The sequence below is a fragment of the Octodon degus genome, unplaced genomic scaffold (assembly GCF_000260255.1).
Source record: "Octodon degus isolate 3935 unplaced genomic scaffold, OctDeg1.0 scaffold00009, whole genome shotgun sequence".
Classification (NCBI taxonomy): Eukaryota; Metazoa; Chordata; class Mammalia; order Rodentia; family Octodontidae; genus Octodon; species Octodon degus.
The window spans coordinates 22,601,822-22,616,155 of NW_004524585.1; the positions used below are offsets into that span (position 1 = coordinate 22,601,822).

The following is a 14,334-nucleotide window of genomic DNA, read 5'->3' on the forward strand; positions in this document are numbered from 1 at the left end:
GGGGGGAAGCTATCCGAATGGAGCTCTTACTTTTTAATTCTGCTTTATGTACCCTTTCCCCGCGTGGAATCAGAGAAGGAAAAGAGCCCCGGCAGTTGTTCCTGGCAACGGTCCCTCCTGCGCGGGTCTGCCTGGCCTAGCAGCCCCCTTCTGACCGCCCTTGCGCTCCTCCCCAGCCCCAGCCCCAGCCCCAGCCCCAACCGCAGCCATGCCGCAAGGCCGAGCACTGCGCCTGGTGACCCTGAAGGAAAGCCTGGCGGAAGCTGAGTCGGGGCGCAGGACTTCGAAGCCTGTGAATGCCCAGGATGCTAAGGAGGAGGAGAGGGAGACCAAGGCCTCCAAGAAGAAACCCCCCTACCTCACAATGCTGCCCACCGCAGTGCTGAGGCTCACTCGAGCCACCCGGAGGAGGAAGAGAGCCAAGCTTCCCTCTCTCAAGAAGGCACCCCAGGCGGTACCCCAAGACTCCGCCGAAGAGCGCTGCGGCCTGGGCTGTCTTGTCATCCCCTGTTGCCAGCGTTTCAATAGCATCAGGTGGTTTATGGCTTTCTATTGCGTTCTGCTGGTATCTCAAGGTGAGCGGAGGGTGATCGGTTGAGCGGTCCCTTAGTGAGAGAGCCAGGGAAAGGGCTGTCCTTGAACTTCCCTTGGGTACCAACTCCAAGTTGGATTCCATCTTTTGGACGCAGAAATAAAGTTGAAAATAAGTAAGTTTGAACTTCAGATTGCTGCTGCTCCTGTGCACATGTTTGAGACACCCTGGATGGTATTCCCACGCCTGTGAGGTGATGGAGAATGGTAGGTCAACCAGAAGTTTAGACCAGAGAGGGAAACGTGAGGATATTTACTTTTTTGCCTGTACTATTTGAAGAACGTGACTTTCATGCCTAAAGATGGACCATGAATTGAGTACTAGGCCAGAGTGCACATCAGTCCTCACAATATCCTGATAGTTTCTTAGCTTCTTCAAACTGATGGCACAGAACTTTGCCAGACCTGCCCCTTTTTTGCTCCCAAATGCTATGTGTAAATAGCTGTAAGAAAATGCTGCATGTGAAAAGGACCATTTGGAAGTAATAAAGTGGTAATTAGTTTGTCTTGAGAGCTTCCTAGAAGGTTTTTGGAGGAGGTCATTTGAGTTATGCCTTAATAGTTCAGTATAATTTTGATAGATAGCAATATAGTTGAGTATTTGTTTAGTAAATAAATGAATACAAGTCTTTGGGGACATACCCTTGAAGAGTACCCTGGGACTTCAGCATCTTCTTTACTTGTTATTCCATGTTCTATTCATAGATGTATGACCATGGTGCCCACGTCACCAGGAACCTCAAAACAATATGGCCAATGGATCAGGGGTCGGAGCCTCTGGAAAGAACGTTTTTGCATATTAGTCCTCTCTGATATTTGTTGCAGTGGTGGAAAGTCGATTAACACAAGGAAACTGGCACCTTGGGGTCCTTATAGTTAGTATATCCCTTGTGATGTGGGAAAGCCTTTGAAATTGATGTGCAGGAGGAATTTACAAAGCGTTGAAGGAAGAGAATCGATAAAGCTTAGACTGCTATGACTGAAGCAGATGATTGTGGTACAAGCACAAAAGACAGATGAGCAAACACAAGTGAGAACAGTGCAGGTTGTATTGATGAGATTTCTTATGAAAGTGATGTTTCTTTTGGCAATAGACCAGAGGCTTTCTTTACCATACTGTAGCAATTAATTTGGATGCCTTTTGCCAATACCCTGATAGCTTCAAGGGATCAACTTTACATGATAGAGAACATTTCAAGAAAGCATAGCTCTTCAACAATAACATGAAAATAATTTGGTGGTTTTAGTTAAATTTACAGTGAGAATCGAGAGTAAGAAGAGCATAAGAAAAGAGAATTGAAAATATTATACTTTGGCCAGGAAAGAACATGCTTGCAGGAGCTGCTAGAGAAGGTTTGGTTGTCTGCGGCCATACCACCCTGAACACTGGCCAATCTCGTCTGATCTGAGGGTCTAAGCAGGGTCAGGCCTCATTAGTACTTGGGTGGAAGAAAGTTTAGTTATTAGTGCCCACAAAAAGAACCCAAGTGCTTTGCACAAGAATATTAGGGAAGATTCCTGGAGGGAATCAGAAGTTGACAAGGCTGTAGCCATTACAAGCTAAAAGGGGTAGACCTAGAAATTTTTGTTTTAAAGACTTTTTTATTTTTTTTTTTAGTTCTTTGTTTTTTTTTTCTTTTCCATAATTTTATTGAGAAACAAATGGCAATGAGACAGTTTCAAACCAAACTGGTAGGACAGTTTCAATAATTAACACATTGCATACATTCTTCCTAGTGGTTAATTGCTGTACAAGATGTGGACTTGATATCCTATTTACAAACACCATTAGAACAAATCCCTCTATTCATTAAGAGAATGTAACTATATATCTATCCTAACCACTTTGAATACACAGATACAAAATGGACATTCATCTGTATCCCCTTTTTTTGTTAAGTTCCATCATTTAAATATTACAGGTGTGTATGGGGCCAGGGAGATGGTTCAGTGGAATAAGCATTTCCCTGGCAAGCTCAAGGGCCTGAGTTCAATCCCTGGTTCTGCCAAAAAATAAAAAAACAAATAAATATTATAGGTGTGTAAACTCAGCAATATATTCTAAAAGAGTTCAGTAGTCCATAATAGTATTGGGTCTTCCGCTTCACTGGCAATGTCAGAAATTGTTGATCTGAGTCCCCTACAGCTCAACATAACACCATGGCTTTACTTCTTATATTTTGTTTTTATACTTTTCTGCTGGATGGTTAAGACCAAGGTAAAGCAGGACCTATGCAACAAGAGTTGTAGCTTTTGGGTCTGTTAAGGTCAGTGAAATCCCCTTAGGATTTATCCTGAGATCCTGTAACTCAGATTGTAGAACCTTTGTCAGTGTCAGCCATGTGGATGAGTCACGGCCATTGCTTGGCCAATGAGCTCGCTTTGAAAGTCTGAGAGAATGTTTTCTCTCCATATGACTCTCCTTAGGCACACTCTACATCATTGATCACTTTCCTCTTTGGCCCCATAATGTCCTTGATCAGAAAATTTGGGACACTACTGAGTTACATGACATTACAGTGCAAGTTCTCATATGACCTGAGACTTAATTGACCTTGGAAGGCTAGGGCCAAAATGTTGACTTTCCTTGTGGACCTCCTTTTTCTCTAATTTTGGTCTGCAAACTTAGGTTGTTAACCATCCAGAAGACAAGCTTATTGTTATTACCATACAACCCAGGCTGTTAAGCTTAACCTCACTATCTCTCTGAATATCAAACATCTTAGGCATAACATGGAACAGGTATTTTTCATCAAGTATTGATATGTTGAATTTTAAGTCCCTATAGAATATGATGAAAAAACATTTAAAAATTAGAATATATTTTTTAAAAAAGGCATAAAAATTGTATACTTCTTATGTTTACACATAAGTCCCAAAATCTCACCCTATACAACCTTGAAGCAGCACAGTCCCACAATATTCCTTTTCCTATCTCTTGCCTTCATTCACCACCCCCTTCTTTTTGAACAGTCATCTACCCAAGAGACAGCACAGCAGCAACTGATTTTTGAATCTAGCAGTTAATTGGAAAGATTCTCACCCTGACTAACTATATGTACTGATACCTGTGTACTAAGCAACTGCACTGAAGATGGTGATCTGTAATAGTAGTTTCATGCTTGGAGTGCCTGTCAGTCTGGTCTTCTGAATATGGGCTGCTTATCATGACATGCCAGTTAAAGACTTTTTTAAAAGCCCTTGGGTGTCTTAGCTTGCTCAAAACACACACACACACACACACACACACACACACACACACACACACCAAAAAAAAAAAAAAAAAAAACCTAGACAATTTTTCTGTGTTTAGCCAGCAAGGTACTCAAAAGCTGTTGCATGAGTGATTCAAATGGGTGCCATTACTTGTCCTGGTGGTAGACCTTGGCATTGTCCAGATGATGGTGGATGCTGCTGCAAGCATGTGGAATAAAAAAATTATGACCTCGTGGGAATTTCCACTGAGATTTGAAAAGAGAATCTTGGGAGACCAGGAAGTGCACTGCTGTGTTGGTGTCCCTGTAAATGCTTAGCGACAGGGCAGCATGTGGGTCTCTGAAAGTAAAGCAGGAGCTGTGGTCGAGTCCACCCCAGGAAAGAGCTGCCAGCAATGTGGAGCAGCTGTTGGGAGAGCAGCAGGGAATATAGGAGCCTTACAAGGGGAGGGCTGCTGCACTCATGTAGCCTAGCCAGAGAAGCAAGGCTGCCCACTCTCTTGGGAGCCTACGTGAGTTGTACTGCGCTTAGATGTGGGAAATAAAGACTAAAGTTTTCATGCTTTTCCTGCTAGACTTCAGACTAATTTTGACCTGAACCTTTATTATTTTCTTGTTTCTTGTACAATAGGAGGTATCCCCTCTGCCTTATCATTCTATCCTCCCAGGATATAACTCCATTTTTAATTTTTATAAGGGCTCATCATTTTGTTTGCCTTAGGTCCTGCAGGTGAGTTTCTATTATTAACAATTCTGGAACAGTTTGGACTTGAAATTCTTGCAAATATGATGTATTAACCAGCTTTCCCGCCAGCCTGATGATTTTTTGAAGGGAAAATACCAGCAGGAATTGCTCCTGTGAAAATGACTCTTTACTTCTTCATTTCTCAGCTTCATTGTCGTTGCCACTGTCCTACTCACTGTGACTCTTCTGAATTTTTATGTGACTTCCAGAATCACCTGTGTCTGGAGCACTCTCAACATTGGAATGTAACCCTTCAGTCTTAAATGCTCATTTTCTAGCCTTGTAAGATTTACTTTCATTTTCTTATTAAACCCAAACTGATAAATGTTTTCACAGAGGATATGATTCCTTAAAGATGTGATATTTGGAATTTTTATCTTATCTGTTTAGATTTTTAAAAATTTATTTTACTGATATTATATAGTGATCATATTTATCCTAGGGAATTTATACCTGTTCATGATAAATCTTGATTCTGATAAGATTTTATTTATTTATTTATTTATTTATTTATTTATTTATTTATTTTGTGTTTAGGACAGGGTCCACAGGGCCTACAGGGCCTCACTACTTAGATCGGACTCGTAGTGAGTCACCTGTGGTCAGCCTCCCAAGAGCTGGGATCACAGGCGCGTGCCACCACGCTGTCTCAATCGCCGTCTCAGCCCGCCCCAGGGGCGGGGCCAGCCCGGCATGCCAGGGATCTAACGAACCCTGGTCACTGAGTCTTGATAAGATTTTAGTGTATTAATGACCTTATTACTAATGCAAATTACAGAATGAAATTGCCTACCTATGGAACGCAGTGATGACATACTGGTTTAAACTAAATTGACTGAAGTCATGTGCTTAAAGTAAAGCTTACCTCTCTGGGTTTCTTTTATTTTCTTTCTTTTTTGGCCAGCTCAGCCCACCCTGGTGGGTGCCAGGAATCAATTCGCGATCCGCTGGGCCTGCCTAAGCTTGCCTAAGCAGGTGCTTTAGACCACTGAGCTATCTTACTGGCCCCTGTCTTATTTTCTGGGATCTTGTCCCTTTAACTTTTAGTTGCTCAGGTGACTTCTACATGTCTCTAAACAGAAACAGAAATATTTTTGACACTTTCATTTTTAACAGGATGGGTGGATTGAATTACTTAATTTAATATTACTTGAAACCTAATGAACAGATTGACCATTATATCAAAGGGAAATGTTCAGGTATATCTTAATATTTTACATCTTAAAATGCAATATTTGAAAAGTTAGATATATGTTAAACTGAAGGATGATGCATTTTCATTCTCAGTAATTCTGCTTATTCTTTACTTCCTTGACTTATAAAGTTTTTAATATTAAACTTTCTTTGGCTGTATTTCTCTTTATATTTTTTTATGTTCTTCTTTAGTTGATTCAAGTCCCTTGGCAGTTGAGTGAGTACAGTGATAATCATTTTGATAGGGTTGTACTCTTTATCCTTATAAAGTTCTCCTGTGCCTCATTTAAGTAATTCCCTGACAGTATAGAGAACCTGTTTAACTTAATATTAAAATAGGCTTTCTATATTTGCTTTACCTGGGATAGTTCCAGTTTATGTTTTTTATACCTTCTACCCATTACAGTTCTTCTCACTCCATTTTGGACAGTACTGTTAAGTTTACTTAAGCTAGCTGGGCTGGATTGAGTTGTGGACTTCTAGAGTCTGTGCCATTCTTTTGCTCACAGTGGTTAAATTATGCACGATGAGTGGAGTTCTTATTTTGACATATGCTTAAATCTAAAGGACAGCTAGCAATAACCTTTCTTCTTTGTACCTCTTCTACATGTACTGGTAGTAAAGTTTCCTTTTGGAGACAATATGAAGAGCTTTTTCTGATAAATGGATTGATGTGGATCAAATGCCTAAAATGAACTCGCCCAAAGCTGTATTGGAATGTTGTATCCTCAGTAAAAAAAGAAATTCGTTTTGGATGTGGGATCTGCTTTGGACATCAGGGTTTTACAAGCACTGCCGTAATTAGACTTAATAAATGCTTTGTGTGTCACTGTGATCATACCATATAAACCGTCACATTGTTTCTAGTCACAGAACTTATTTTATTTTTTTACATAATTTTATTGGGAAACAAATACCAATGAGACATTTTCCAATCAAATTGGTAGGACAGTTCCAATAATCAACATATTACGTACTGTCTTCCTAGTGGTTATTTGCTGTACAAGATGCAGACATTATATCCCATTCACAAACACTATTAGAACAAATCCCTCTATTCCTTGAATTAAGAGAATGTAGCTGTATATCTATCCTAACCACTTTGAATACACAGATACAAAATGGACATTCATCTGTATCCCCATTTTTGTTTAGTTCCATCATTTGAGTATTATAGGTGTGTGAACTCAGCAAAATATTTTAAAAGAGTCCAGTAGTCCATAATAGTATTGGGTCTTCCACTTCACTGGCAGTGTCAGAAATTATTGATCTGAGTCCCCCACAGCTCAACCTAATAGCATGGCTTTACTTCTTGTACTTCGTTTGTATGTTTCTCTGCTGGATGGTTAAGACCAAGGTGAAGCAGGACCTATGCAACAAGGGTTGTAGCTTTTGGGTCTGAAGAAGCATAGCAGGTGGTTAATGCTCGAGCAAGCTCTGTCCTCACTACAAATCTCAGAAAACAGAAATGGGTGGTCTGATGTCCTGTGGGCATCGGATGGCAGCCAGCAGACACAATCAACTGTTTGGGATGCCGTCCCACAAGACGAGGATAAGGCCTTGAGATAGTAACCCATGTACAGTATGTTAGGTGGAATCAAGGGGGAGCAGAGGGTTCAGTGGGGAGAGAAAGAAGCTGCTAATACAGAACTGTGGTCTCATAACAATTTGGTGAAATAAAAATTACAGAGCTAGGCAATTTCTGTTATTTACTTTTATCTACATGCACATGAATATAATACCCCCTATATCTTTATTTACACGTGTTTATATTCTTATTCTTTGTCTCTTTGCATTGTTTTTGTGTTCATACTTTACTTATAGTAGATAATCTTCTAAGTTTGTGCATAAATTATAGAATATGCTTCAATGAGAAGACAGATTAGTACTTCCCTCTCTGGACTTGGACATGGTTAATAAAAGGCCTTTTTTCTTGTCTTGGTCAGTATCCTCCTTGGCTGCTGTGTCTTCAGTGAGTTGAAGAAAATTCTTCTCCTGAGTGCAGCAAGGTTTTCTATTTCTTGCCTCCTCATGGTATTAATTTATTAAGCTAGTGCCTACCAACATTGCTGGTAGTTTCATTAGTCATAGAATTCTTTCACAAATTTAATGAGGCCTATGATGTATTTGCTTTATTACTGGCATTTAACTTTGATATGTAGCTTTTTTGTAAATAGGATCACAAGTCCGCACCTTGTACAGCAATTAACCACTAAGAAGAATATATGCAGTGTATTATTTGTTGAAAAATAAAAAAAAATTAATTTTGGTGGGACGGTGAGAAGGCTCTGTGGAATAAGAACCTCCCTGGCGGGGGCAAGGTCCTGAGTGCAACACCTGGTTCTGCTAAACACAAAGTAATGTTTTTAATTGTTTAACGATTACCATTGAATAACTTTCATTAATTAAATAAAAACATTATTAAATGAAAAAAAATAAATAAATGAAATTTTCTTAGTCTTGTGCAATGAATATGTTGACTGATAGGGTTATATGTCTCCTTGGGGACAAAGAAGACACCTTTGCAAGCATATAGTTAAAATGTGGTAGGGTAAAGCATGCTGGTGTTGTTATTTGGCATGGATGTTTAAATAGGGAGTGAAGGGTAAAAAGATTTCTTGAGTAGTTGGAAGGGTGGATGAGCTCTGAAGATTTTTTGTCTGTTGGCCATAAACTCTTGTGTTGTCCTCTGAACTCCGTCCTGTGGGCATGACAGCCTGTAAACCGTATTATGAGAGCCCTTGCCTGTCCCCTTCCTGCTGGCTTTCACTCAGGTGCTGCCACTGAGAGGCTGGAGTGTTGACAGCAAAAGGGGCAGAAGGCAAACTCAGTTATTTTTCTCTCTGTGGAGCTGTGACAGCAGGAGAACTACTAGATGATTGAAGGCTCCTGGCTTTAAACTCGAGAGTAAATGTGATTTCAACAGCGGCAACAGTGAGTGATTCAGGGGCACCATGCTCATGGTTTCTGGCTCTGGCAGCTTCACAGGCAGCAGGAGCAGTAGGTGACTAGACTGGTTCTCACAGTACTAGGAAGGGAGTGGGTCCCTGGCTTCCTCAAACCAAGGTTTTCATAGCAGTTCTGAACTGTAGCAGGGCTGACAGAGGCTTGTGGTCCAATAGCTTTTATACAATTAGTAATGATTTCCCTTGTTACTCAAATAAATGTCTTACTTTTGCAACCATTCCCTATATCAATTTATTCTTTGTTCAAACACTTAGTGTGATGATTTTTTCCTAACTATGCTAAATGGTAGGCATGCACATTGCCATTTATTTAATGGTGAAGAACATAGAAAACAATTCCTTATGTTGTTTGCATTGAACATAATTTTCCAAAACAAGCTTTAAAATGATCAGGAGTGGCAATTCAAAATAGAGAACCCTAGTGTGACTGTTAAGCTTAATTTTGTCAACTTGAGTGACTTGGGAACCTTCCTGGGGGAAGGGCGTGCACGCTGTGTGTCTGGGTGGGTCATAGAGATCGCGCCTCGCAGCAATGCCATGAAGGCCAGGGGATAAGGACAGCGCATTACTTGTACGTGTGATTCCTTGCCTCTGTATTTGGGCACTGTTCCCCTGCTCTGTTTTCTGGGCTCCCCATGGACAAAGTAGGTGTACTCTGCTGTGTCCTGCTGCCATGATACTTCTGCTTTCGAGTCGCCTGTTCATGGACTGAATCTGCTGAAATTGTCCTTCAATGTAAGCCTCCCATCCTTTAAGTTGTGGGCATCAGTTATTAACTCCCAGTAAGAAGGAAGCTGACTGATATTGAGAATTTTATCAACAGTGGCGATTGCTATGACTGAAACTAGCACGCGTTGTGGGTATTGAGTACTGTATCCTTGAGACGGGAAAGCTGATTGACGTAACTGGATTTGAAGAGGAAGGACAGTAATATATTTGGAAACGTATGTTGGGCATCAACTACGATGATAACATTTTATTTCTTTTTATTTAAAATTACTATTTTTTCTATTTTTTATTAAATTTTAATGAGAAAGACATAACACTGAGACAGTTTCAAAACAGGTTATAGGACAGTTACAATAATTAATACATTGCATATTGTTGTCTTTTTAGTATTTATTCAGAGTACAAGATACAGACGTGATATCTTGTCTAAACAATATTAGTACAAATCTTTCTTCTTATTGAATTAAGAGAAAGAAGCTATATATCTATTCTGTTTATTTTGTGTATATATGTATATATATATATATTTTTTTTTTGCACTACAAAATGGTCCTTCATTTATAACCCCTTTTTTGTTTTATTTTTGTCAGAGATGGGTGTTTCATTGCTGTTAGAGAACCTGTATTTAGAGAAGTCTTTTTTTTTTTTTTTTTCGGAACCAAGGATTGAACTCAGGCCCTTGCACTTGCCAAGGAAGTGCTTAGTCCACTGAGCCATCTCCCTGGCCCTTAGAGAAGTCTTTAAAAGACCTTTTCATACTTAATGTCAGTTCAAATATTGTAGGTACTTGAATTCAGCAAAATAACCCGATTTAGTCCAATAGTCCATAATAGTAGTGGGTTATCAGCACAACTAGCAATTGTCAGAAGTTGTTGAATTGAGCCTTTTACAGATCAGCCTATTAATATGGCTTTACTTTTTATACCTTGTGGCTATACTTTTCTGCTGGATAGCTAAGACCAAGTTAAAGTGACCTTTATAACTAAAAATGCAACTTTTGTATTTGACAAGGTCAGTCAAATCCCCTCAGGATTTACCCCGAAACCATGTACAGCAGCTTGTAGTTAATATTTTATTTCTATTTCTAGGTAGTACATAAACTGAGATTACATACGTTTTTTATAATTGAAATATAACACACTGAAATACAGCCCAATACTAAGAGAGATGTTACAGCAACAACTAGCCTTCATACAGGCTGTCTCAAGATTTAGCTATTAGGAATATGCTTGTGAACATGGGTGCCTTGGTTATTTTTGTCTTGTTGCTGAGACAATATAGCCAATGTCAAAAATTAAGGAAGAAATTTAGCTCACAGTTTGTGGAGGTATCAGTCTACAATCTACTGGCTCCAAAGCAGGATAGCACATGGCAGAGGGCAACAGTTCAAGGTGACAGAAGACAGCAACAGCAAGAAGAGCATACAGTGGGAAAGCAGGCCTCTTTTCCCCCCTTAAATTGTAGGCAGGCTTCCTGCCCTTGGGTGGGTGTAGCACTCACAGCCTGCTCATGCCTTCCTTTTGCACAGGCTCAGGATGTTTACAAAGAAAGAATCCTGGCTCCCTCCTGAGTTGCTTTCTTAAATTTCTAAACTTCTCCAGTTGGCACAATATATCAACCATTATGATGAGTATGTATATATCACTGGGTATTTTTTAACTCTTCCAGGAAGATACCTACATGGAATTCTTGACTTCAGGTTTTTAAGGAGACTCCCCACTAATTTCCCTAGTGCTTGTACTAGTTTACTGTCCACCAACAGCGGAAAAGGATTTCTCTTCTCCAAAGCCTCTCCTGCCCTTTGAAATCATAATGTTCAGTGAAATAAATCAGACACACAAGTTTCAATGTTGCATCATTGATCTTCTATGAAAAGAACCAAAGTATAAATACAGAGCAAAGCAAAAGATAGATAATAGAAAGTAGGGAGATAGGTCTTTCTCAAAGGAGAAAAGATGGAGGAAAGGGAGGGAGCAGGGACGAAGAAGGAATTAAGAAAAAAGGAATGGAACAAAAAGAAAAAAGGCATGTGCCATGTACCTGCACTCACTTCACACGAGGAATACAAACATCATATACTACAAACATGTACTACTAAAAAACATTTTAAAAATCTTCATTAAATTACTCAGATTATTTGAAAATGACTTCAAAAACTTAATTAGCACAAATACTATGGCTTCCCTGCTTATAACGATGAATTATTATTGGTGTAATATTTGATTTCCTTCTATGAGCAATATTAAAGACCTTTCCCCCATGTCATTGTTTTTGGTTTGTCTCATCCACCTTTATTTTTTCTACAGCACTTACATTCTTTTCACTATATATCAATACCACAAAGTAGAAAATAGATGAATTCATTTTTAATCTTGATACTTATTTAAGAACAACAAATAACCTTTGGGTGCTGGGAGCTAAAACTACTGAGGTGAACAATTGTTGTGAGAATTGTTTCACTTTTCTCATTTTATAAAGTTGTGCGTTAGTTTTTATATTTTTGTGCTGTGTAGCTGAAATTTTAATAAATAATTTTACATCCTCCTGAAAAGAAATTAATTAGCAAATATTTAGTAGAAGTCAAAATTTATGAAGCTTTAGAAAAGAAATTCATGAAATCACTATGTGTGAATGGGTTGTAAAGATTTAGAATAATCAACAATAAAATTAGTATAAATTAAGATTTGCTTCAAAATGATTATAACGATATATTTTGTCTCCAAGATCCATATTATTATCTTTTTTTTTCTTTTCACACCTTAGGTATTGTGTTTGGTCTTACTGTCATGAGTAATAATGATTTTGAACAAGACCATGTTCTGACAACCACTGAGAAATCAGCACTGACCCTCAGTTACGATATTTCTTCTTGCCTGGTGGCATTGTTTATAGCATACTACGGAGGTAGTGGAAACAGAACCAAATGGATTGCATTTGCCTCCTTTTTGGTAGGATTTGGATCACTTTTACTTGCTTTTCCGTACTTCGGTACTAAAGATTATAAAATAGAGATAAAACCTGAAGGTAAGAGTTTCAAATAATCTGTGATACATCAAAGGAATATTCACGTAAATTATTGGCTCAAGAAATGTAAAACACACTGTGATACCTGTTGTGTACTCATTATTTTTATAATGAAGTTTATTGACTGCTATAATTAGTGAATATATGTAGCATGACCATATAGGCCTATGGAGGAAAGAAAAGGATGTTTTGGAATAATTACTCCTTGAATTTATTTCTCATTTTCACATGTGGTATGAATTTACGAATGTTGGTGTTTACTTTCGTCTTCCATAAGATGCTTTAATTATTCCCCTTACCTGGTTTCTCTGTCCCTACACTATGAACATATTGACTCAACTCTGCCTTTTCTACATCTACACCTGGACAGCTGATGAGCCCTACAGTAAATTTATGTCTGTCCACTTCAGGTGCTAATTTTCTTCTCAAAGTGATCTTTCACCCCAACAATTTTGCATGCATTGCATGATACTCCAGATGTGGAGGCGTTCTTCACCTAACTCTTCTGTTTTGCATTGGATGAGAAGTACAGGTCGTAAAATAACATTGCTTTATTTTTTGTTTCATTCTTCTATTCTAAAGGGTTTTTTGTTTTGAGAGAAAAGAATAGCTTAGAAAAACCATGAGAAAAGATGCAGAATTTCCCTAAAAGTGATGACAGGAGTTCAACAATGGTTGTTATATTGCACGATGTTATCTTCAAGCTAGTTGCTCACATTACCAGATATAAGCATGCACAATTGGTCAAAAAAATTAAAAAGAAGACAAGAAAATTAAGCACTAGCTTCTCCTTTCAATAGACCAGTAGAAAGGTACTGCTGATTTCTACTGGTCTATTGAAAGGAGAAGTTAATACAATTACTTAAGCTATTTTGTATATATACATATATTTCCTTCCTTCTTTCTTCCTGTTCTCCTTTCCCTCATCCTAGTTGTGCCCTCCCTTTGAATAGTTTCTTTGTTTGTCACAGTATCTATTGTGCCTTTCAGATTTTATTTACTTTTTCAGGTTCTTACACTAGGGAGAAAATATCTGCCACCTATATTTGCAAAGGTCTCACATATTTATGTTTTAGTTTATAATACATGTATCTTCCAGTAGCTTCAAAAATATTATCATATAATGGTATTTTTAGAGAATAAGATGCTTACTTATTGGACATAATTAAACATCAATGAAATATTATCTAAAGACAAAAGTATTATAGTGGTAACAGCTTGTAGAAGGAAAGTATTTGATAAAGACTATTGCATGTTTGTTGTATATTTAACTTTTTAATTCTATTGACAAAAATAAAACTATTATCTTTTCAAAAGATATTTGCAGCATGACAAAGGTTCAATCTTCAACCTGCCTGAGAAGCAAATCATCATTTCAAGCAAAATACATAACTTTTTTCACTCTTGGACAGATAGCTCAGGGGATAGCAGGAATGCCTCTCTATATCCTCGGGATAACCTTCCTTGATGACAATGTGCCCACACACTCATCTGGCATCTATTTAGGCAAGTTCTTCCCTGGCCAATATTGCATACCTATTTTGAATTTTCATCCATTCTATAATTTGCAATGTATATTTTAACAGATGTCATGTACTAACTACTGGGCTTGTGATAACACTGTCATATGTAACTTGCGTGTATACCTGCAAAATCATGCTGGAGACTGAATATGTGCCTGAGTTGTAGATTGTGTACAGTGCTTACAAAGCATGTATAAAGCCCTGAGTTTAATCCTCAGTTGCACCGAAACAAAAGTCACACCTGATGCCCTAAATATGTCACTTGAAATTGGGAATTTTACATAAGTTATCTGACATGCATATGAATGCCACTGACAATATGTAGAGCAGTAGACAAAATACTTTTT

General features: G+C 38.4%; 1 protein-coding gene across 1 annotated transcript in view; it reads left to right on the top strand.

The window, feature by feature from the left end:
• The first annotated feature begins 208 nt into the window (after window positions 1-208).
• The window catches only part of Slco6a1 (solute carrier organic anion transporter family member 6A1), a 62,947-nt gene continuing 48,821 nt past the window's right edge, over window positions 209-14,334 (top strand). Inside the window, exons 1-3 of the mRNA XM_023707558.1 lie at window positions 209-575; window positions 12,204-12,464; window positions 13,782-13,970. Coding sequence (XP_023563326.1) covers window positions 209-575; window positions 12,204-12,464; window positions 13,782-13,970 — 817 coding nt within the window. The remainder of the gene's footprint in view (window positions 576-12,203; window positions 12,465-13,781; window positions 13,971-14,334) is intronic.